The sequence below is a fragment of the Bos indicus genome, chromosome 7, assembly GCF_029378745.1.
Source record: "Bos indicus isolate NIAB-ARS_2022 breed Sahiwal x Tharparkar chromosome 7, NIAB-ARS_B.indTharparkar_mat_pri_1.0, whole genome shotgun sequence".
Taxonomy (NCBI): Eukaryota; Metazoa; Chordata; class Mammalia; order Artiodactyla; family Bovidae; genus Bos; species Bos indicus.
This window is the reverse complement of record NC_091766.1, coordinates 89,784,647-89,809,316: the sequence shown is the minus strand read 5'-3', so window position 1 is coordinate 89,809,316 and position 24,670 is coordinate 89,784,647. Positions and strand designations below refer to the sequence as shown.

The 24,670-nt window shown below is 41.0% G+C and overlaps 2 protein-coding genes across 4 annotated transcripts in view; one reads left to right on the top strand and one right to left on the bottom strand.

The window, feature by feature from the left end:
• The window catches only part of POLR3G (RNA polymerase III subunit G), a 44,928-nt gene extending 44,542 nt beyond the window's left edge, over positions 1–386 (bottom strand). For 2 of the 3 annotated variants that reach the window (XM_070794030.1, XM_019965420.2), the window contains exon 1: positions 262–382. In XM_070794030.1, coding sequence (XP_070650131.1) covers positions 262–318 — 57 coding nt within the window. In that variant the 5' untranslated portion in view covers positions 319–382. Of the gene's footprint in view, positions 1–261 lie in introns of all 3 variants that reach the window. The other variant, XM_019965422.2, reaches the window with a different exon arrangement.
• Positions 272–24,397, top strand: MBLAC2 (metallo-beta-lactamase domain containing 2). Its single transcript, XM_019965418.2, has 2 exons — positions 272–725; positions 21,056–24,397. The coding sequence occupies exons 1-2, from the start codon at positions 272–274 to the stop codon at positions 21,439–21,441; spliced, it is 840 nt and encodes a 279-aa protein (XP_019820977.1). The 3' UTR covers positions 21,442–24,397.
• Positions 24,398–24,670: the final 273 nt, after the last annotated feature.

The following is a 24,670-nucleotide window of genomic DNA, read 5'->3' as shown; positions in this document are numbered from 1 at the left end:
TGGCGTGAGGGTGCGGGCGGACGCGCCAGGCAGTGCCTCTCCCCGAGTCCTTCCTCCTCGCCTAGTTCTCCACACACACACACACCCCCACCGCAGCCGCATCCCCCGCCCGCCCCCTCCCGGCTCTGCGCCTCGTCCCCGGCTGCGGGCAGACGGCTCTACACCGCCGCAGCGCCCGAGTCCAGACCGCCCGCGGGAAGGCACACATACACACACGCGCGCGCGCGCACACAAACCCCCTCTCGGCTTGGGCCGCCATACCCCGCGCAGCATGTCGGCGCTCGAGTGGTACGCCCACAAGTCCCTGGGCGACGGCATTTTCTGGATTCAGGAACGCTTCTACGAGTCGGGCAACCGCGCCAACATCTGGCTGGTGCGGGGCTCCGAGCAGGACGTGGTGATCGACACCGGCCTGGGGCTGCGTAGCCTCCCTGAGTACCTGTACTCCTCCGGCCTCCTGCGGGACCGCGCGGCCAGAGACGACGCGGCGTGCCGGCCGCTGCTGGCCGTGGCTACCCACGTGCACTTCGACCACTCGGGCGGCCTCTACCAGTTCGACCGGGTGGCGGTGCACCACGCCGAGGCCGAGGCGCTGGCCCGCGGGGACAACTTCGAGACCGTGACCTGGCTGTCCGACAGCGAGGTGGTGCGGGCGCCGAGCCCGGGCTGGAGGGCCAGGCAGTTCCGAGTGCAGGCGGTGCAGCCCACCCTCGTCCTGCAGGACGGTAATGCTCACCCCCCGCCCCCTTCTCGGGCTCTTTCTGTCTCATTTAAGGGAAGGGATTGGGGGAGAGACGGTTCCGAGAGATGCTTGATGCAGACCTGCTTGGCTGTGAGGTTGAGGGAGTGCGGTGGGGAGGTTGGTTTGTTTTGTCATATCGCAGAAACACTTGCTTCACTTTCTCCCTCCCTCTCTCCCTGGGGGCCAAAAAGCCCACTCACTCCACCATCGAGTCGCTGGAAGGCCATTGCAACCTTTCCTGCAGGAGACCAGCTCTGACGCCGCGTACTCGACTGAAAGCCAGCCCCACCCCCTAGTCAGTTTTCTCTGGAAGGTCTACGGTGTGCAGTAACACCACTAGAGACTGGTCACTAGGATTCCCATTCTTTCCCCCTCAGACATGTCCGTCATTTGCAAGCACTTTTCTAGCGAAGAGACTTCTAAGGAATGACACTTGGTGGAGAGAGTGCGTGTCGTTGGCTCTGTGCTTTTTGAGAACAGCTCACTCCATTGGCTCAGTACGGACAGTGCCCACCTGTAGGCTTAGAAGGCCATTGCAGAGCAGCGATTCTAATCTGCTCACGCATTTTTAGCTTCCAGATAGGTTTCTGCTCCTGATGCTGCCTCACAAGAGAAAAAGCTTGATAGTGAACGTACGAAGTAGAATGTGCCTGAGTCTTAACGTTATGACAAATCTCTGTTCTGGCTGAAAGCCAGGCCTGAGAAAGATTAATAAGGAAGCTGTTCCCATAATGGTGAAGTATGTGGACTAATGCATAGATAACCTTGGGCCTCTTTGGCTCTGCGAAAAACAGAATGGGATTCAGAAAGAAATTAATAGAATAAAATAGTGTAGGGTTCCAACCCTTCCAACCCCACACAGGCACTTAAATGATTGAGCCAAACCATTGAGTCAGTTGGTCACAGCAGTGATATTTGTGTATTAATTTCTTTGTTCTTTTTATTTTTTTAATTTTTTTCAAGGTATTTTTAAATTTAATTTAATTTTTTAACTTTACAATATTGTATTGGTTTTGCCATATATCAAAATGAATCCGCCACAGGTATACACGTGTTCCCCATCCTGAACCCTCCTCTCTCCTCCCTCCTATCTGGGTCGTCCATCCCTCTGGGTCGTACCATCCCTCTGGGTGCACCAGCCCCAAGCATCCAGTATCGTGCATCCAACCTGGACTGGCGACTCGTTTCATATATGATATAGAATGCTACCGTTGATACCATTTTATCCTCCAACACGTTTGAAGTGAGGCTACTTAAATGGCTTCAATTAAATGGCTTGCCTAGGGGCCACAGAGCAAGCTTGAGACAAAAGCTAGGATTCCAACCCAGGCACAGTAGATCAAAGCGTGTAGATCACACATTAATCCTACCCCCAAAATAAATTTTTATGGTAATTCTGAATAGGATATGAAACCCCCTTTCCTTTCTATCTTGAAACTATTTTATTTGCCAGTTTAATTTATTGAACTGTTCTGAAGCAAAAAAAAAAAAAAAAAAAAAATCCAGTTGCTGCAGTACAGTAAGGCTCACTTTATGACCAACCAATATGACAAATAATGAAGTACTTTCCGAAAATGAGTTTATCTTAACAGATGAGATCTTGATCACTTGACATATAAAAATAGCAATATTCTGTACCTTACCACTTTAAAAAGTCTGTTCATTAAAATTTTTAATCTGAAGATTAAAAAAAAGTGGTTTAGATGGAAGCCTTACATTACCTGACACTTTGAGGTGAAAGAAAACTAAATTTAAATTTACATTAAATGTGCTCTTAATTACTATATTTCTTTGAAATTAATACTTTAGAAGTAGGATTTCCATACAATTTATGGGTATTCAGACTAAATTAACTCAGACCCCCCCCCCAAAAAAAGAGAAGTTTTGCATCAGTATTTAAAGTATGTTTAAGTTGTTTAAAAGAATAAATGACCTTTGATTTATTTACTTTGGCTCCTGTGTCAGGAAATCAATGATGAAAGAATGATAAGAAATATTGTTTTATAGATGAAAAGTCCACACAGGCTTGAATATTATGCCTGAAATCACATAGCCTGTTAGGGAAAGAGCCTGGACTAGAAATCAGATTTCTTAAATCCCAGTCAGTGCTAGAATTAGAGGCTTTTGGAGTTGCAGGGGACATGCAACCTACCTGTGTGGTGCTTTAAGCCTTTGAAAGTGTGAAAAGAAAGCTTAATATTTACTAAACACTTGGAAGGTGATACTACTGTGTTAAATTAAAGTTGTTTTTCATTAGGAGCTGGATGTCTCACCCTCTCAAGTAGAATCCAATATCCTCTTCTCTCAGGAATATTAATTTCCTGTCTCTTCTGAATGGTGTGGCCTGCTAATTTAATATTATCATAATCCAGCTGCCTGGAAAGAGATATAAAATATTTATATAAAAATCATATACAAAAAAAATTCGTATACAATTACGCACACATGTGAACAGCACATTCCTAACAGCATAGTCTTCATTGTTTCAGTTAGAAAATGAGGAGGCTGGATTCACTAGCTTACTACATACGTTTCATTTAGTGTATTGGTGATCACCCATCATGGAGAAGCATGGGTCTGTGCACTGTATCACTAACCCAAAAGCTGACTTGCATATGCGGGATGAGGAGGACAAGGTGAGGTCATCATCCACTGCATCATTTTTGATGAAAAAACCTACTCACCCTACTAATAGTGAAACCATATCTTCCTATAAGAAGACAGCAATAAACCCTAGATAGACACAGCACGTTCTTCATGAATGGGCACACATCATTCTGTCTGTTTTTCACAAGAGGCAGGCATTTTGGCTCCTGTTATACATGTTTAAATGATTTTCCCAGAGTCATCAAGACAGTATAAGAGTAGTTTTAGGTAAACTTAGATCGTTTGGGGAGATTAAAAACAAAGAAGATTACAGAGAGGCAGCAGGTTGAACGAACACATTTAATTTGACTCCCTCTCAAAATCTCACTAAGACTGCAGCAAATGGACCGTGGTTTGTCTGTTTTATGTATAAATCCACATTGACTGAGGTTCTGTTTTGCATTGTTGTTGTTGTTTAGTTGCAAAGTCGTGTCCAACTCTTTGCAACCCCATGGACCGTAGCCCGCCAGGCTCCTCTGTCCGTGGGATTTCCCAGGCAGGAATACTGGAGCAGGTTGCCATTTCCTTCTCCAGGGGATCTTGCCAATCCTGTGGTGACTGACTTAGCAGTTTTATCCTATGCCAGCAATAGAAAATTGAGAGCCAGTCCACTTTGTTCTACAGGAGATTAATAGGCTCAGAATTAGCAGTAGCCAGTACCTTAGCAGGGGCAAAAGGAAGAAAACTAAAATAAGTAGAATTGATGGAAAGTCACTAAAGAAGCTGTTAAAACTCTGGAATTCTTCTCCCTAAGTGAATGCACCTCTCCCTAGAGTTAGTTGGTTCTCTGGGGAGAATGAAGCAAAAGGGTTTCTTGATTGAGGGATGCCAAGTACTAATGAGCTCAAGGCTTCAGATGGAAAAGAGGAGGGATAAGTGTATGGGAATGTATATAAAAATACAGAAAAATAATAGATAGATAATATATATGTTCTTTACTAGTTTCCCAAAAGAATAAGAGCCAGGCCTTTAGCCGCTATGCCTCCAGGTAGGAAATTAGAAGAATCTTATCTGGAAATCTGCCCAGCCCTGGGGTAAAGATTAAGATGCTGATTCGTAGGTAATTCTTGGCTTGGACTTTCTACAGTGAAGTCTGCATCACCAGGTGTCATGCATGTGCTTCAAACAGCTTTTTCACTATCCTCCAACTCTTAAACAGGTAATCAAGCATTATGAAAAAACATCTGAGAAAATCGTCTCACATGAAGTAAAATACTAAAAGAACATAAAGTGACTTGAGAAGAGCAGACAATCATTAATATCATCAGGGGATAACAGAAACTATTGCATTCAAGATACCTGAGAGACAATAGGATGCCATAAAAATAAGCAACAGGCAGAACCATATTCACACTCCTAAAAGAACCATTGGAATTTAAAATGTCAGAAATTATTTAGTGCAAGGTCTGGAAGATGAAGTTGAAAACTTAGAAAAGCAGCAGATAGGCAAAATGAAAAACTAGGAGAAAACTAGTAAAGAACGAGTGTGAAAAATCTGACATTAGAATAATAAGAGCACAGATAAAGCAAATAGAGGAAGTAGAGAAAAAGAATAGTAGAGAAAATATCCCATGATTAAGGGATGTACATTTCCAGATTGAAAGAACCCATAGATGAAAACATATTCAACCCATGGCCCATTATTATAAAATTTCAGAATGCTGGGATCAAAGAGTCTACAGACTTCCAAATTTAAACAAAAAAGGTCATCTATACCAATCATAATGGCTTTAGAGCTAGAAAAGAAGAGCTGGGACTTATTTGAATAAAACCAATTTCCAACTTAGAATTCTGACATCCATTCCAGTATCAGTCAAGCTTTCAAAAAATTATTTCCCACATGCTGTTACTTAGGAAGCCACTAAGATACATTTTATAGTTCCTGGTGGCTCAGAGAGAGTCTGCCTGCAATGCAGGAGACCTGAGTTCAGTCCCTGAGTTGGGAAGATTCCCTGGAGAAGGAAATGGCAACCCACTCCAGTATTATTGCCTGGAAAATCGCATGGCCTCAGGAGTCTGGGGGGCAACAGTCCATAGGGTTGCAAAGTCAGACACGACTGAGAAACTTCACCCTAACTCCCTTCAAAATAAGGGAATAAACCAAGAGGAAGACATGGAATATAGGAAATAGAAGATCTGCTGCTGCTGCTGCTGCTAAGTCGATTCAGTCGTGTCCGACTCTGTGGGACGCCATAGACGGCAGCCCACCAGGTTCCTCCGTCCCTGGGATTCTCCGGACAAGAACACTGGAGTGGGTTGCCATTTCCTTCTCCAATGCAGGAAAGTGAAAGTGAAGTCGCTCAGTCATGTCCGACTCTTAGCGACCCCTGGACTGTAGCTCGCCAAAGTTGAAGCCTCAGGATGATGGCAAAGGATGACACTGACAACGATAGAACCTCAAGCATAGAGGATTCCAGATCTAAGCAGTTGAATCATTATTCTTTCGAGGGGTGGGAGGATGAGAAATGTATACATGTGTCATGATGGTGGTAGAGAGGAGTAAAAAGAGCTACTAAAAGTCCTTACGTTTCATAGTGGAAGTCAGTGGATAACATCTAAAATTAAAAACCAAGAAATGATAATACATGAATGAAATCAGTAGAGTATGAGCTATAAACATTATTTACAGATGATTATACCCAGTAGTCATCTGTAAATAATACTTTGGCTCCAATACTTTGACCACCTGCTGTGAAGAGCCGATTCATGGGAAAAGACCCTGATCCTGGGAAAGATTGAAGGCAGGAGGAGAAGCGGACGACAGAGGATGAGATGGTTGGATGCATCACTGACTGAATGGACATGAATTTGAGCAAACTCTGGGAGAAAGTGAAGGACAGAAAAGCCTGGCGTGCTGTAGTCCATGGAGTCGCAAAGAGTTGGATACGACTGAGAGGTTGAACAACAAACAACATATCTAGTAGAGGCAACTACCGGAAGAAGTTGCTAAAAGTGTTAACAGTGGTTGCCTATTGGGAGCAGGATTAGAGATAGAGCCAGAATGGGGCAAAGAATGTTTTCTGGCATTTTAAGCCCTCCTGAAATGTTTTATTTGAAATATGTAATTTAGTTCTTTAATTCAAAGTGAAATGAAAATTAAAAATGGGGAATGCCAAGATGGGAAAGGATATTTGAGAAACCAAGAAAAGTCTAGTGTAGTTGGAATGTGGTGACAACTGGGTTAGGGTGAAGGCTTGAAAGGATAGATAGTATGTGATATATATATATATTTTTTACATAAATTTATATATGATATTTATATATTTCATAGACAATTGTGGTTCTTGTAAGAGAGGTCTTGATGAAATTATATGTGTTAGCATTATAAGCATAGGGGAGGTATTTATAAAGCCATATGGTAATGGCAGACCTAATATTAATAATATTCCATCACTGTGGCCTTATCAATTGTTTACAATTGGTGTCCATTTTGATACGTGGGTGCTTATGTCTTATCTACTGCTAAGTATTTTGAATATCACCTGGCCTTGAATATCAAAAATCCATAAGACTCTATCCCTCCATTGGTAATTCTCTACAGCTTCATTTTTAGCATCAAACTTCCCTCATTCTTCTTCATTCTGTACATTTATTAAACTGTCTGCAACAGTTCTATTATTAAATCAACTTACCTATAATATCCTTTACCTTACTTATCAATCATATAGGAAATGGCAGTGGTTTTTGATCCCCAGAAGCACCTTAAATCTGAAACAATTACCCTGTGAAGGAGTCTGGCTCCTTATGACTGGAATGTGGGGAAATTTGAGAGTACCTAATTAAGCTGGAATCAAGATTGCTGGGAGAAATATCAATAACCTCAGATATGCAGATGACACCACCGTTATGGCAGAAAGTGAAGAGGAACTAAAAAGCCTCTTGATGAAAGTGAAAGTGGAGAGAAAAAGTGGGCTTAAAGCTCAACATTCAGAAAACGAAGATCATGGCATCTGGTCCCATCACTTCATGGGAAATAGATGGGGAAACAGTAGAAACAGTGTCAGACTTTATTTTTCTGGGCTCCCAAATCACTACAGATGGTGACTGCAGCCATGAAATTAAAAGACGCTGACTCCTTGGAAGGAAAGTTATGACCAACCTAGATAGCATATTCAAAAGCAGAGACATTACTTTGCCAACAAAGGTCCATCTAGTCAAGGCTATGGTTTTTCCTGTGGTCATGTATGGATGTGAGAGTTGGACTGTGAAGAAGGCTGAGCGCTGAAGAATTGATGCTTTTGAAGTGTGGTGTTGGAGAAGACTCTTGAGAGTCCCTTGGACTGCAAGGAGATGCAACCAGTCCATTCTGAAGGAGATCAGCCCTGGGATTTCTTTGGAAGGAATGATGCTAAAGCTGAAACTCCAGTACTTTGGCCACCTCATGTGAAGAATTGACTCATTGGAAAAGACTCTGATGCTGGGAGGGATTAGGGGCAGGAGGAGGAGGGGTCGACAGAGGATGAGATGGCTGGATGGCATCACTGACTCGATGGACGTGAGTCTGAGTGAACTCCGGGAGTTGGTGTTGGACAGGGAGGCCTGGCGTGCTGTGATTCATGGGGTCGAAAAGAGTCGGACACAACTGAGTGACTGAACTGAACTGAACTGAACTGAATTCCATCTTACTGTATTAATAATTACTGGGATTTGAGACAAGACCAGAGCAACCTCTGTTCCCACCCAGGCCCCACTGACCTGTTTTTGCCATTATAGTTTTCTTTTTCTGAAAACTTAATACAAAACATAATCACATGCAATCTTTTGTGTCTTCTTTCCTTTGGCATGCTGTTTTTGGAGATTCATCCATGTTGTTTTATCTATGAATAATTCCCTTCTGTTGCTGAGAAACTACTCGTTTATCAATAGAACACATTTTACATACTCACCTGTTGAAGGAGATTTGAACTTTCTAGTTTGGAATTGTTATGAATAATGCAGCATGAAAGTTTACATGTAAGTTTTTATGTTGATGCATGCTTTTATTTCGTAGGTAGATAGCTAGAAATGAATTTCTGGGTTGTGTGGTGAATGTGGCATACAGCATACGCACACGTGGTAAACGTGTGTTAAATGTTTAAGAAGGTGCCAAGCTGTTTTCCAAAGTGCTATGCCATTTTACATTCCCAAGTGCAGTGTATGAGTTGCAGTTTCTCCACATCACTGTCAGCACTCGATTTTGTCAGTCCTTTTGATTTTAGGCATTCTAGTGAGTACGTAGTGGTATTTCATTGAGGTTTTAATTTGCATTTGGGCTTCCTTGGTGGCTCAGAGGTTAAAGCATCTGCCTCCAATGTGGGAGACCCGGGTTCGATCCCTGGGTCGGGAAGATGCCCTGGAAAAGGAAATGGTAACCCAGTCCAGTATTCTTGCCTGGAAAATCCCATGGATGGAGAAGCCTGGTAGGCTACAGTCCATGGGGTCGCAAAGAGTTGGACACAACTGAGCAACTTCACTTTCACTTCAATGACTGATTATGTTGAACATCTTTTCAGGCACTTATTTGCTATTCAGATATCTTCTTTGTCAAAAGATCTTATCAAAATCTTTTCTCTTTTTTAAAAATTGAAATTTTGTTTTCTCCTAGTTGAGCTCTAAGTGTTCTTTATATATTCTTAATTCAAGTCCTTTATCAGATATACATTTTGCAAGTGTTTACTCCCAGTGTATGTCATGTCTTTTCATTTTCTTAATAGTATCCTCTTTTTTTTTAAGTAAGCAAATTTTTTTGTCTTTGTTTTTTTGGTTGCACTAGGCCTTCATTGCTGTGCACGAGCTTTCTCTACTTGCGATGAGCAAGGGCTGCTCTCTGTTGTGGTGCGCGGGCTTCCCATTGTGCTGCCTTGTTGTGGAGGACTAGCCTGCATAGGTGAGCAGGCTTCAGCAGTTGCAGTCTGTGGCTCCAGGCCACATGGACTTCCACAGTTTTGGCACACAGGCTCAGTAGTTGCGGCTAGCGGGCCCTGAAGTAGTTTTGGTGCACAGGCTTAGTTGCTGTGCAAACTGTGACATCTTCCCAGACCAGGAATTGAATTACTCAGATGGTCGACAATCTGCCTGCAATACAGGAGACCCAGATTCAATCCCTGGGTTGAGAAGATCCCCTGTAGAAGGGAAAGGCTACCTACTCCAGTATTCTTGCCTGGAGAATCCCATGGACAGAGGAGGCCGGCAGGCTATAGTCCATGGGATCACAAAGAGCTGGACAGGACTGAGCTACTAACACTTCTCTTCCCTGCCTTGGCAGGCAGATTCTTGTCCATTGCACAACCAGGGAAGTCCTTAATGTTTTGGGCAAGAAAGTTTTTAACTTGGATGAAGTCCAATTAATCATTTTTCCTTATGTTTTATGCTTTTTGTGTTATTCTAAGAGCTCTATGACAAGCCCAAAATCACAAAGATTTTCTTTTTTTTGGAAGCTCTCACATTTAGGATTATGATCCATTTTGAGTTAATTTTTGTTACTGTTGTGGAAGGTTCAGTTCAGTTGCTCAGTCATGTCCAACTCTGCAACACCATGGACTGCAGCACACCAGGCTTCCCTGTCTATCACCAACTCCCAGAGCTTACTGAAACTTATGTCCATAGAGTCGGTGATGCCATCCAACCATCTCATTCTCTGTCAGCCCCTTCTCCGGCCTTCAGTCTTTCCTAGCATCAGGGTCTTTTCCAGTGAGTCAGTTCTTTGCATCAGGTGGCCAAATTATTGGAGTTTCAGCTTCAACATCAGTCCTTCCAATGAATATTCAGAACTGATCTCCTTTAGGATTGACTGGTTGGATCTCCTTGCAGTCCAAGGGACTCTCAAGAGACTGCTCCAACACCACAAGATGATCAAGACCATCCCCAAGAAAAATAAATGCATAAAGGCAAAATGGTCATCTGAGAAGTCCTTACGAATAGCTGAGAAAAGAAGTGAAGTGAAAGGCAAAGGAGAAAAGGAAAGATAGACCCATTTGAATGCAGAGTTCCGAAGAATGGCAAGGAGAGATAAGAAAGCCTTCCTCAGTGATCAATGCACAGAACAGAGGAAAGTAATACAATGGGAAAGACTAGAGACCTCATTAAGAAAACTAGAGATACCAAGGGAACATTTCATGCAAAGATTGTGAAAGGTTATGAGGTGCTTTATTGTTTATTTGCATATAGATTTCCAAAGTAGTCCAGGCCAATTAGTTGAAGAGACTGTCCTTTTACCCAGTGGATTATCTTTGTTGATAACCTTTGTCAAAAATCCACTGACCATACATGTGAATGTTTTCTTCTGGACTCTAGTCTCTTTCATCGATTATGTCTGTCGTATAGCCACCACAACACTCTCCTGATTATTTAAACTTCATTCTAATTCTTGAAATTGGATTGTTTAAGTCTTCCAGCTTTGGCTGTTCCAGGTCATTTGCATTTCATATAAACTTTAGAGCCAGATTTTGTTTTTATAAAAAAACATGTCAAGGTTTTGATTGAGATTCTTGAATCTATACATCTACCATTGTGTCACTAGCCACATGTAGCTCAGTTCAATTCAGTCGCTCAGTCAGGTCCGACTCTTTGCGACCCCATGGACTGCAGCATGCCAGACTTCCCTGTCCATCACCAACTCCTGGAGCTTACGTAAACTCATGTTCATTGAGTCAGTGATGACATCCAACCATCTTATTTTCTGTCATCCCCTTCGCCTCCCTTCAGTCTTTTTCAGCATCAGGGTCTTTTCCAATGAGTCCGTTCTTGGCACCAGGTGACCAAAGTATTGGAGTATCACCTTCACATCAGTCCTTCCAATGAACACCCAGGACTGATCTCCTTTAGGATGGACTGGTTGGATCTTCTTGCAGTCCAAGGAACTCTCAAGAATCTTCTCCAACACCACATTCAAAAGCATCAATTCTTCGGCACTCAGCTTTCTTTAGTCCAACTGTCATGTCCATACATGACCACTGGAAAAACCATAGCTTTGACTAGACAGACCTTTTTTGGCAAAGTAATGTCTCTGCTTTTTAATGTGCTGTCTAGGTTGGTCATAGCTTTTCTTCCAAGGAGCAAGCATCTTTTAATTTCATGGCTGCATTCACCATCTGCAGTGATTTTGGAGCACCCCTCCCCCAACACACACACACACAAATAAAGTAAGCCACTGTTTCCACTGTTCCCTATCTATTTGCTATGAAGTGATGGGACCAGATGCCATGATCTTCATTTTCTGAATGTCGAGCTTTAAGCCAACTTTTTCACTCTCCTCTTTCACTTTCATCAAGAGGTTCTTTAGTTCTTCTTCGTTTTCTGCCATGAGGGTGGTGTCATCTGCATGTCTGAGGTTATTGATATTTCTTTCTGAAATCTTGATTCCAGCTTGTGCTTCATCCAACCCAGCATTCTGCATGATGTGCTCTGCATGTAAGTTAAATAAGCAGGGTGACAATATACAGCCTTGACGTACTCCTTTCCCAACTTGGAACCAGTCTGTTGTTCCACGTCCGGTTCTAACTGTTGCTTCTTGACCTGCATACAGCTTTCCCTGGAGGCAGGTCAGGTGGTCTGGTATTCCCATCTCTTTCAGAATTTTCCACAGTTTGTTGTGATCCACACAGTCAAAGGCTTTGGCATAGTCAGTAAAGCAGGAGTAGACGTTTTTCTGGAACTCTGTTGCTTTTTCAATGATCCAACGAGTGTTGGCAATTTGATCTCTGGTTCCTCTGCCTTTTCTAAATCCAGCTTGAACATCAGGAAGTTTTTGATTCACATATTGTTGAAGCCTGACTTGGAGAATTTTGAGCATTATTTTGCTAGCATGTGAGATGAGTGCAATTGTGCAGTAGTTTGAGCATTCTTTGGCATTGCCTTTCTTTGGGATTGGAATGAAAACTGATCTTTTCCAGTCCTGTGCACACTGCTGAGTTTTCCAAATTCGCTGGCATTTTGAGCGTAGCAGTTTCACTGCATCATCTTTTAGGATTTGAAGTAGCTCAGCTAGAATTCCATCACCTCCACTAGCTTTGTTTGTAGTGATGCTTCCTCTGGCCCACTTGACTTTGCATTCCAGGATGTCTGGCTCCATGTGAGTGATCACATTATCATGGTTATCTGGGTCATGAAGATCTTCTTTGTATAGTTCTTCTCTGAATGTAGCTATTAATACATGTAGCTATCTAATGCAAATTTAAATTAGTTAAGATTGATTAAAATGAAAGTTTTAGCTTCTTAGTTACACTAGCTTTATTTCTCATGCCATTAGCCACATATAGCTAGTGGCTACCATATTGCGGAGGGCCTAGAGGAGCTATCCCACATTGAAGGTCAGGAAGGGTGGCGGTGAGGAGATACCCCTCGTCCAAGGTAAGGAGCAATGGCTGCGCTTTGCTGGAGCCAGCCATGAAGAGATACCCCACGCCCAAGGTAAGAGAAACCCAAGTAAGATGGTAGGTGTTGCAAGAGGGCATCAGAGGGCAAACACACTGAAGCCATACTCACAGAAAACTAGTCAATCTAATCACACTAGGACCACAGCCTTGTCTAACTCAATGAAACTAAGCCATGCCCATGGGGCAACCCAAGATGGGCGGGTCATGGTGGAGAGATCTGAGAGAATGTGGCCCACTGGAGAAGGGAATGGCAAACCACTTCAGTATCTTGCCTTGAGAACCCCATGAACAGTATGAAAAGGCAAAATGATAGGATACTGAAAGAGGAACTCCCCAGGTCAGTACGTGCCCAATATGCTACTGGAGATCAGTGGAGAAATAACTCCAAAAAGAATGAAGGGATGGAGCCAAAGCAAAAAGAATACCCAGCTGTGGATGTGACTGGTGATAGAAGCAAGGTCTGATGCTGTAAAGAGCAGTATTGCATAGGAACCTGGAATGTCAGGTCCATGAATGAAGGCAAATTGGAAGTGATCAAACAAGAGATGGCAAGAGTGAATGTTGACATTCTAGGAATCAGCGAACTGAAATGGACTGGAATGGGTGAGTTTAACTCAGATGACCATTATATCTACTACTGCGGGCAGGAATCCCTCAAAAGAAATGGAGTAGCCATCATGGTCAACAAAAGAGTCTGAAATGCAGTACTTGGATACAATCCCAAAAATAACTGAATGATCTCTGTTCGTTTCCAAGGCAAACCATTCAATATCACATTAATCCAAGTCTATACCCCAACCAAAAACACTGAAGAAGCTGAAGTTGAACGGTTCTATGAAGACCTACAAGACCTTTTAGAACTAACACCCCAAAAAGATGTCCTTTTCACTATAGGGGCCTGGAATGCAAAAGTAGGAAGTCAAGAAACACCTGGAGTAACAGGCAAATTTGGCCTTGGCATACAGAATGAAGCAGGGCAAAGACTAATAGAGTTTTGCCAAGAAAATGCACTGGTCATAACAAACACCCTCTTCCAACAACACAAGAGAAGACTCTATACATGGACATCACCAGATGGTCAACACCGAAATCAGACTGATTATATTCTTTGCAGCCAAAGATGGAGAAGCTCTATACAGTCAGCAAAAACAAGACCAGGAGCTGACTGTGGCTCAGATCATGAACTCCTTATTGCCAAATTCAGACTTAAGTTGAAGAAAGTAGGGAAAACCACTAGACCATTCAGCTATGACCTAAATCAAATCCCTTATGATTATACAGTGGAACTGAGAAATAGATTTAAGGGCCTAGATCTGATAAATAGAGTGCCTGATGAACTATGGAATGAGGTTCGTGACATTGTACAGGAGACAGGGATCAAGACCATCCCCATGGAAAAGAAACGCAAAAAAGCAAAATGGCTGTCTGGGAGGCCTTACAAATAGCTGTGAAAAGAAGAGAAGTGAAAAGCAAAGGAGAAAAGGGAAGATATAAGCATCTGAATTCAGAGTTCCAAAGAATAGCAAGAAGAGATAAGAAAGCCTTCTTCAGCGATCAATGCAAAGAAATAGTGGAAAACAACAGAATGGGAAAGACTAGGGATCTCTTCAAGAAAATCAGAGATAACAAGGGAACATTTCATGCAAAGATGGGCTCAATAAAGGACAGAAATGGTATGGACCTAACAGAAGCAGAAGATATTAAGAAGAGATGGCAAGAATACACAGAAGAACTGTACAAAAAAGATCTTCACGACCCAGATAATCATGATGGTGTGATCACTGACCTAGAGCCAGACATCCTGGAATGTAAGTCAAGTGGGCCTTAGAAAGCATCACTATGAACAAAGCTAGTGGAGGTGATGGAATTCCAATTGAGCTCTTTCAAATCCTGAAGATGATGCTGTGAAAGTGCTACACTCAATATGCCAGCAAATTTGGAAACCTCAGCAGTGGCCACAGGACTGGAAAAGGTCAGTTTTAATTCCAGTCCTAAAGAAAGGCAATGCCAAAAAATGCTCAAACTACCACACAATTGCACTCATCTCACACGCTAATAAAGTAATGCTCAAAATTCTCCAAGCCAGGCTTCAGCAATATGTGAACCGTGAACTTCCTGATGTTCAAGCTGGTTTTAGAAAAGGCAGAGGAACCAGAGATCAAATTACCAACATCCGCTGGATCATGGAAAGAGTGAGAGAGTTCCAGAAAAACATCTATTTCTGCTTTATTGACTATGCCAAAGCGTTTGACTGCGTGGATCACAAGAAACTGTGGGAAATTCTGAAAGAGGTGGGAATACCAGACCACCTAATACCAGTTAGAACTGGACATGGAACAACAGACTGGTTCCAAATGGGAAAAGGAGGACGTCAAGGCTGTATATTGTCACCCTGTTTATGTAACTTCTATGCAGAGTACATCATGAGAAACGCTGTACTGGAAGAAACACAAGCTGGAATCAAGATTGCCGGGAGAAATATCAATACCCTCAGATATGCAGATGACACCACCATTATGGCAGAAAGTGAAGAGGAACTCAAAAGCCTCTTGATGAAAGTGAAAGTGGAGAGTGAAAAAGTGGGCTTAAAGCTCAACATTCAGAAAACGAAGATCGTGGCATCTGGTCCCATCACTTCATGGGAAATAGATGGGGAAACAGTGGAAACAGTGTCAGACTTTATTTTTCTGGGCTCCAAAATCACTGCAGATGGTGACTGCAGCCATGAAATTAAAAGACGCTGACTCCTTGGAAGGAAAGTTATGACCAACCTAGATAGCATATTCAAAAGCAGAGACATTACTTTGCCAACAAAGGTTCGTCTAGTCAAGGCCGTGGTTTTTCCTGTGGTCATGTATGGATGTGAGAGTTGGACTGTGAAGAAGGCTGAGCGCCGAAGAATTGATGCTTTTGAAGTGTGGTGTTGGAGAAGACTCTTGAGAGTCTCTTGGACTGCAAGGAGATGCAACCAGTCCATTCTGAAGGAGATCAGCCCTGGGATTTCTTTGGAAGGAATGATGCTGAAGCTGAAACTCCAGTACTTTGGCCACCTCATGTGAAGAGTTGACTCATTGGAAAAGACTCTGATGCTGGGAGGGATTGGGGGCAGGAGGAGAAGGGGACGACAGAGGATGCGATGGCTGGATGGCATCACTGAGTCGATGGACATGAGTCTGAGTGAACTCTGGGAGTTGGTGATGGACAGGGAGGCCTGGCGTGCAGCAGTTCATGGGGTCGCAAAGAGTCAGACACGACTGAGCGACTGATCTGATCTGACCATATTGCCTAGTGTTGATAGAGAACATTTGTATTATCTGATAAATTACATATTAGAGAGTGCAGCTATAGGAAAAACTGAATTTAATTACCATCTTAACAGTTTCAAGTCTTCCAATCAATGGATATGGCATATTTCTCCTTTTGCTCACATTCTCTTTAATTTCTCTTTAAAGTGTTACTGTAGTTTTCAGTGTGCAGACATAACAAAGCATCTCTTTCATGTGAAAGGAATGTGTACTTTGCTCTTTTGGCATGAATTATTTTATATATGTCGGCTAGATCAAGTTGGCTGGTGGTTTTGTTCAAGTCTTCTGCATCCGTACTGTTTCTATCTGCTTATATTATGAATTATTCAAACTACTCAAATATCTAAGCATAGTTGTTCAACTATTTATTCTTATTTTAATTCTCAGTTTTTATTTTATGAATTTTTAAGGTACATATACATTTAGACTTTTTTTCATTAGGTATTGACCTAATTTTGTCCTCATAAAATGTACCTCTTTTCTCTAGTAATCAAATCAGATCAGTTGCTCAGTCGTGTCCGACTCTTTTCGACCCCATGAATCCCAGCATGCCAGGCCTCCCTGTCCATCACCAACTCCTGGAGTTCACTCAGACTCACGTCCATCGAGTCAGTGATGCCATCCAGCCATCTCATCCTCTGTCATCCCCTTCTCCTCCTGCCCCCAATCCCTCCTAGCATCAGAGTCTTTTCCAATGAGTCAACTCTTCACATGAGGTGGCCAAAGTACTGGAGTTTCAGCTTCAGCATCATTCCTTCCAAAGAAATCCCAGGGCTGATCTCCTTCAGAATGGACTGGTTGCATCTCCTTGCAGTCCAAGAGACTCTCAAGAGTCTTCTCCAACACCACACTTCAAAAGCATCAATTCTTCGGCGCTCAGCCTTCTTCACAGTCCAACTCTCACATCCATACATGACCACAGGAAAAACCACAGCCTTGACTAGACGAACCTTTGTTGGCAAAGTAATGTCTCTGCTTTTGAATATGCTATCTAGGTTGGTCATAACTTTCCTTCCAAGGAGTCAGCGTCTTTTAATTTCATGGCTGCAGTCACCATCTGTAGTGATTTTGGAGCCCAGAAAAATAAAGTCTGACACTGTTTCTACTGTTTCCTCATCTATTTCCCGTGAAGTGATGGGACCAGATGCCATGATCTTCGTTTTCTGAATGTTGAGCTTTAAGCCCACTTTTTCACTCTCCACTTTCACTTTCATCAAGAGGCTTTTTAGTTCCTCTTCACTTTCTGCCATAAGGGTGGTGTCATCTGCATATCTGAGGGTATTGGTATTTCTCCCAGCAATCTTAATTCCAGCTTGTGTTTCTTCCAGTACAGCGTTTCTCATGATGTACTCTGCATAGAAGTTAAATAAACAGGGTGACAATATACAGCCTTGACGTCCTCCTTTTCCCATTTGGAACCAGTCTGTTCCATGTCCAGTTCTAACTGTTGCTTCCTGTCCTGCGTACAAATTTCTCAAGAGGCAGGTCGGGTGGTCTGGTATTCCCATCTCTTTCAGAATTTCCCACAGTTTCTTGTGATCCACACAGTCAAAGGCTTTGGCATAGTCAATAAAGCAGAAATAGATGCTTTTCTGGAACTCTCTTGCTCCAATATTCTTTATATAAAAATCCATTTTGTCTGACAATATAACTACTCTAGTTCTTGTCATTCATATTTATTAGGTATGACTTATCATCCTATTTTTCGCTTTGATTTTATAGTTCCTCTCTTGTAGACTGAGTACATATCTTGCTTTTTAAATGTCTGACAATCTTTGCTTTTGATTAGGGTGTTTATCCCTTTCATATTTAATATAATGACTGACACAGTTGTATTTAGCTCTGCCATTTTGTCATTTGTTTTGTATGTCTCATTTCCTGTTTATGCCTTTATTTTTCTTCTGTTGTCTCTTATATTTAGTGATTCCTGATTCAGTTCAGTTTAGTTCAGTTCAGTTGCTCAGTCGTGTCCGACTCTTTGCGACCCCATGAATCGCAGCACGCCAGGCCTCCCTGTCCATCACCAACTCCCAGAGTTCACTCAAACTCGTCCATCGAGTCGATGATGCCATCCAGCCATCTCATCCTCTGTCCTCCCCTTTTCCTCCTGCCCCAATCCCTCCCAGCATCAGAGTCTTTTCCAATGAGTCAACTCTTCGAATCAGGTGGCCGAAGTACTGGAGTTTCAGCTTTAGCATCATTCCTTTCAAAGAACACCCAGGACTGATCTCCTTTAGAATGGATTGGTTGGATCTCCTTGCAGTCCAAGGGACTCTTTTTTTTTTTCAGTGTTACAGCTGTATTTGATTTAGAAGATCTCAGGAGAATCCATCCTTGAAGCGTGAGGGCATGCCAACCCAAAGACTCGAAGAGAAGAGAGTGGAGGAGTGTGTGGGGGAGGGAGAGAGGGAGAGAAAGTGCTTTGGCTCCTCCTTATATATGTTTTTTCCTCCACCTGCGCCTGCCCTATGCAAATTGGGCTTAGCCAGGAGTGCTGTTTATTCTACCTGAAGTCTTCACTCTGGTCCTCGGACCTTCCTTTGACCTTCCTTTGTTCTCTTTTCGCGGGCTTTTCCCTTCCTTGTCTTTTAGCCACCGCCATTTTGGACTCCTTTACCCTATTCTACATAACATTCCCCCCTCAAGAGATGGGAGGCCCAATTCTTTGGGGATAGAGGCGTCGAGGTCTTTCTGGTTACTTCCTGCTGAACTGGGATGGCGAGGCGTATTGCGCCTCCCCCTCTTGCTAGTTTCAAGCCTCAGAGTCCTTAGAGCGGTGTCCATCTAAGGGTGTGTGATATTTTCCGTGGTCGGCTGTAGTTTTTTATCTTTGTTGAACTGGCACTGCATATTGTAGCTTGTTGATCTGGTGGCAGAGGCTTAGCCTCTATGGTCTTAAAATTGGAGACTACTGCATACCCAGCTCTTCTTTTTTCATCCAAGACAAAGCTGCTTCCATCAGTGTACCAGATTTCCTCAGGATTGGTCAGAGGATCTTCTGACAACCCTTCTCGGGGTTTTTTTCCAGTGGTCCAAGGTTTCTTAACCGGATGTCTTCTGGAATCTGAGACTGGGCCACGTGAACTTTCTGCTGAGTTCGTTTTCCCCTGTCCCAGTTTCCAGCACGATGGGCCTTCCCCTGCGCTTGTTTTCTTTGCCTTCCGCTTCTAGCGCGGGAGCTTCGCTGAGTTGGGCTCCTGCTGTGCTTGGCCTCTTCCGCACAGAGATTGTTTCAGCCAAGTTAAATCCAAGTCACGGCACCACAGATGTCACACGAGTGTATGTTCCTCAGTTCTTTGTCTCATCACAACAAAGATTTGGAGCAATGGACATTAAAGCCCTCGGCACATCACAGCTCTCAGGTCTTGGACAAACCGTGTTATAGCTCTTAGACAAATCAGTGTTACAGCTCAGTGTTACAGCTCTATTTTATTTAGAAGATAGCAGGAAAATCCATCTTTGAGGCGTGAGGGTCGATCCAAAGACACGAGGAGAAGAGCGCCCCAGCGCGAGGGAGAGAGAGCCAAGGGACTCTTAAGAGTCTTCTCCAACACCACAGTTCAAAAGCATCAGTTCTTCGGTGTTCAGCTTTCTTCACAGTCCAACTCTCACATCCATACATGACCACTGGAAAAACCACAGCCTTGACTAGACAGACCTTTGTTGGCAAAGTAATGTCCCTGCTTTTGAATATGCTATCTAGGTTGGTCATAACTTTCCTTCCAAGGAGTCAGCGTCTTTTAATTTCATGCCTGCAGTCACCATCTGCAGTGATTTTGGAGCCCCAAAAGATAAAGTCTGACACTGTTTCCACTGTTTCCCCATCTATTTCCCATGAAGTGATGGGACTGGATGCCATGATCTTCGTTTTCTGAATGTTGAGCTTTAAGCTCACTTTTTCACTCTCCACTTTCACTTTCATCAAGAGGCTTTTTAGTTCCTCTTCACTTTCTGCCATAAGGGTGGTGTCATCTGCATATCTGAGGTTATTGATATTTCTCCCGGCAGTCTTGATTCCAGCTTGTGCTTCTTCCAGCCCAGCGTTTCTCATAATGTACTCTGCATATAAGTTAAAGAAACAGGGTAACAATTTACAGCCTTGACGTATTCCTGATTATTATGCCGTTTTAATTTCACTATTAGTTTTAGCTAGTTTTCTTTGATTCTTTTTTGTATATGTTTATGTTTTCACTAGAGATAGCAATATGAATCTTTTATTATGATTTACCTAAGTTTGTACTGGTTTAAATCCAGTGAAAGAGCAATTTTGTATTCATATAGCTCAGTTTCGTCCCCACTGTCAAATAACTGGGGGGAGTTTGAGATTTTACCCTATTTGTAGGTTAGTAAGTTAGGTGCGACGATTTAGTGGATTCTGATGGAAGAGTTGAAGTTCCTGGGTCCGAGACTAAGAAGTTTATTACAGCAATAGCAGTAGCCAGAGCATCATCATTTGTACTGATTCCTCAGACCTTAATTTCCACAGAGTGATAAAACAAAGGGTAAAAATACCATACCCTTCACTAGAGCATCATTATTGAATTGTGTCACCAGGATATTAGTATAATGGATGTTTTGAAAATGAATTTTTTTGTCAAATAAATTTGTGAAACTATACAGCCATATTTCACTTGTGTATATCCACAATGTACATTAGCATATTAAATGTACGTTAGCATAACTTGCAGAAAAGAAAGCTGCTTAATTTTCATTGAAGGAAGAGTTTTCCAAATTATTTGACCACTGAATCTTTTCTTTTATGTATTGTAACAACCAGCAGAAATTGTGTTCCACTGTTTACTTTGGCAAACACTGGTCTAATAAACAACAGAAATGAAATGTAGGCAACTTATTTTAAATTATCTTTTATTACTAGCCTACTTTTACAATAAAAGTAAAATAAATATCATCTTCCCAACATCTTTGAAACTGTTGTGTTCTGCTCTTCTTGAAGTGACTGAAGTCAAATATCTAACATGTTTATCTGTAAATTCTGTTTTCATTTTTAGGGGATGTGATCAACCTTGGTGACAGACAGCTCACTGTTATGCACATGCCGGGTCATTCTAGGGGCAGTATTTGCTTGCATGACAAAGACCGAAAGATTCTCTTCAGTGGAGACGTCGTGTATGATGGATCACTAATTGATTGGCTCCCATACAGCAGGATAAGTGACTATGTTGGAACCTGTGAACGTCTGATAGAATTAGTCGACAGAGGTCTGGTAGAGAAAGTACTTCCTGGGCACTTCAATACCTTTGGTGCTGAAAGGCTTTTTCGATTGGCTTCTAACTATATTTCAAAAGCTGGGATATGCCATAAAGTCTCTACTTTTGCCATGCGATCTCTTGCAAGTTTAGCCCTACGTGTAACAAATTCTAGGACCTCACCCTAGTATCTACTTTGATTAATTCTATAAATTATTCCAGTTCATTTTGTGTTGTTTAAACAGTAAGCATTTTAAGAAGTGCTTTTATAGCACTGTTATATATTAGAGAAAAAAAAGATTGAGAATGAATAAGCCAAAAAAGGAACTTCTTAGTTTTTCTTTTTTCCAAATAAGAAACCACTTAAATGAGCTTATAATTTGCCAAAGTTGTAATCTGCCATTTTCCTGTATCATTTGCTCTAGAAATGATATAGAGGTATATGGGGAAGCAAGGAGGCATTTTGCAGTAATAGAATTATCTCTCTGTCTCATTTCTCTTATTTCCTAGATGATCTAGAAAAAAAGAGCATAAGAGAGTTTTAAACTCCAGACTTGATATTTTTAGTATATTATTTCAAAATAAAGGTTCTTGGGTTTAAGATTAAAAACTCAAAACATAACAAATAAGCTAACATTTAGAATGACAGCTAAAACAATCCATTGTTATGGTACAGGATTTTTATGCTTCATTTTATTTGTTCTTAATGTAAGTATAGTGTACATTATGTGTTGTGTAATTTTACTTACAAAAAGTACAGTGAATTTTATTTTATGGAAAAGCTTTAAATATTAATTGCAGAGTGCTTCAGTAAAAAGCTACAATATATTATTTTTTGTTATTATGTAAGTGTAATATTTTGAATTGTAGAAACAAAGTTCAAATGTCTGTAATCTAACTACAAATTGTCAGATTTTTCAAAAGGACACTGTCAGGCAAATTTGAAAATATACACATTAAGAATAATTTTTAAAATATATCCTATTTTAATAGTAACAGCTATTATAAACAAAAATTTCCTTGTTAAATAGCAGCTTCAGTATATGTATCTTATTTTATAGTACCAGACAACATCCTAAAATAAACCATTCTTTTTCTTAACAAAGCATACATATGTACCACAGAAGGCTTTTCAGATTAATTGCAAAATGTGTGTTAGATACTGACTTAGAATGAATTGCCTTTTTTATCCTGATTCACAACACCTATTCCTGTTCAGTATTCTTTGTCTTGAATGAAAAGAAATTTCCATTTATAAAATTATAGGAAAGATTATCCCACTATTTAGTAAGATGTTTTGGTTTGGTGCTTTTAGTAACTTATTAAAAAACCTTTGGAATATTTCATAAAGGTTTTTTTAAACATTTTTTTCACTGCCTTTTTATTATTGACATATAAAACCAAACTCAGATAGCTTTGGAAATCAGAAATTTTAGTATTAGGAAGGTCCAGCAATTTTGATTTCTGAAAAATTATGAAACTTTTCCTACCCTACACCCCACTCAGGTTCTTAGTCTTTTATTCATTCAGCACACACATACACATACACACCCCACGTACATACGCACAGTCACATACATACATGCATTCATTGTGCTAAACACTGTGGAAGCTTACAAAGTCAGAGACTGTATCCTAGCTGGAAGTAGAAGACAAAACATGAATAGAAGTATATGCAGGTTGAAGTTTATACAAATTACACACGAGTGTCAGGGACATAAATGGAGGAGTGTGAAGTTTGGTTAGGGAAAGTGTCCTGGAGGAGGAGATTTTCAGTCAGCTTTGGAAAGATGATTTATTAGGTGGTGAGGATAGAAAATAAGAATAGGGTTGTTTCTGCATCTTCGGTGCTAAGAATAGGGATGGAAGCGTTGCTGTCCAGAGTAGGCTATTCCCTTGTGACGATTTAGTTTTCAGGAGCCTTAGATCTTCTAAGCACCAGACATTTAGCATGAAAAAGTGATTATGTGTATAAGAATCATCTTTAAGACAGACAAGGTATATGGCCACATGCCACCAAATGATCCCTTACTTAAAATCAGTAAGGAGGACATGGTTGTTGAAATGAAGAATATTATGGGAATTTCTCTGTGATAGTCATTCAAGGCAGTAGGTCTGTTTTAATAGTGCAACTTCAAGACTACAGATTTGGTTCAGGGCAACTACAGACTATCACTTAATGAGCCTTAAATATAGCCATTATTTTTATATCAATAGCACAAAAGAAAACCAAAAGTCCTTAATCATTGATCATTTTATCATATTTTAGGACTTTTTTTTTTTTAAATCAGGGTATAGTAGGCACTGTTTTATTGGGAAATATTTAAACCTGATGAAAGCTTTCCTTATTTCTTAAAAGTGCAATTTTTCAAAATACACTGATTTTATTTTTAAATTTCCCATTTTTTTCCTAGATTTTTCAAATTGTACCAGAACATACAACTGTGATATTTTGCTTTTGCTTCAATGTGAGTAAATTAGGGAAAGGAGGTATCATTCATTCAGTGCCCATGCTATGCATTTTAAAATAGGCATTATTTAATTTAATCCTGGCCCCAGTGCCAAGAAGTAATTGACCAGCCTAACAACACAACTTGGGAACAAAGCTGGTAACTGAACACAGGTCTCTCTGCCTCCCAAACTGTGCTCTTTCTCTTATACCTGCACAATAATGTAAAATTGGCAAAGTGTATTTTTACTTTTCAAAATGCCACATGTGCCAAGAATAAATCAAGTCATGTTAAAGCTTAATAGCGTATTTTAAAAAAACTTTAAAAATATGTATTTTCACCCTGACAGTGACCCTTGTTGTAATTTTTGGTTTGGAGAAATAATAGTATGTAAGTATAACTCAAAGTTGTCAAAATATAAGACATTTAGAAATAATTTTTATTATTTATTTTGTTAATAACTTAATTTTTGGAAATTCAGTTTCCTTATTTGGTGTTTCTTTTTAACGGAGAAGTCTAGAGCAAACAAAACCTTGTGTGTTATCCTGATGTAGTTGAATAAATGATTATGTGTAGTTGTTCTTATATGGATAGTAACATGAATGTGACATGCACAAATTGTTCTCTTATAATTTTCAGATAACTGTAACTAAACATTTGTGTGATAACGATTAAAGTGAACATTTTATTTCAATCTATGGTTGGTATTTTTTATAAATGTTAGCAAATTTCAATTTAATGTCTTGCAAGGTTATTTTCTGTATAAAGCATTTTGGAAAAACTTGAAATAAAGAAGATGTCAAATCCCTGGGCAAGAATATTAGAACCTAGAAACTGAATAATACCTATTTAACCTTGTTGTTGTTCAGTCACCCAGTCATGTCTGACTCTTTGTGACCCATGGACTGCAGCACCCCAGGCCTCCCTGCCCTTCACTATCTCCAAAAGTTTGCCCAAGTTCATGTTC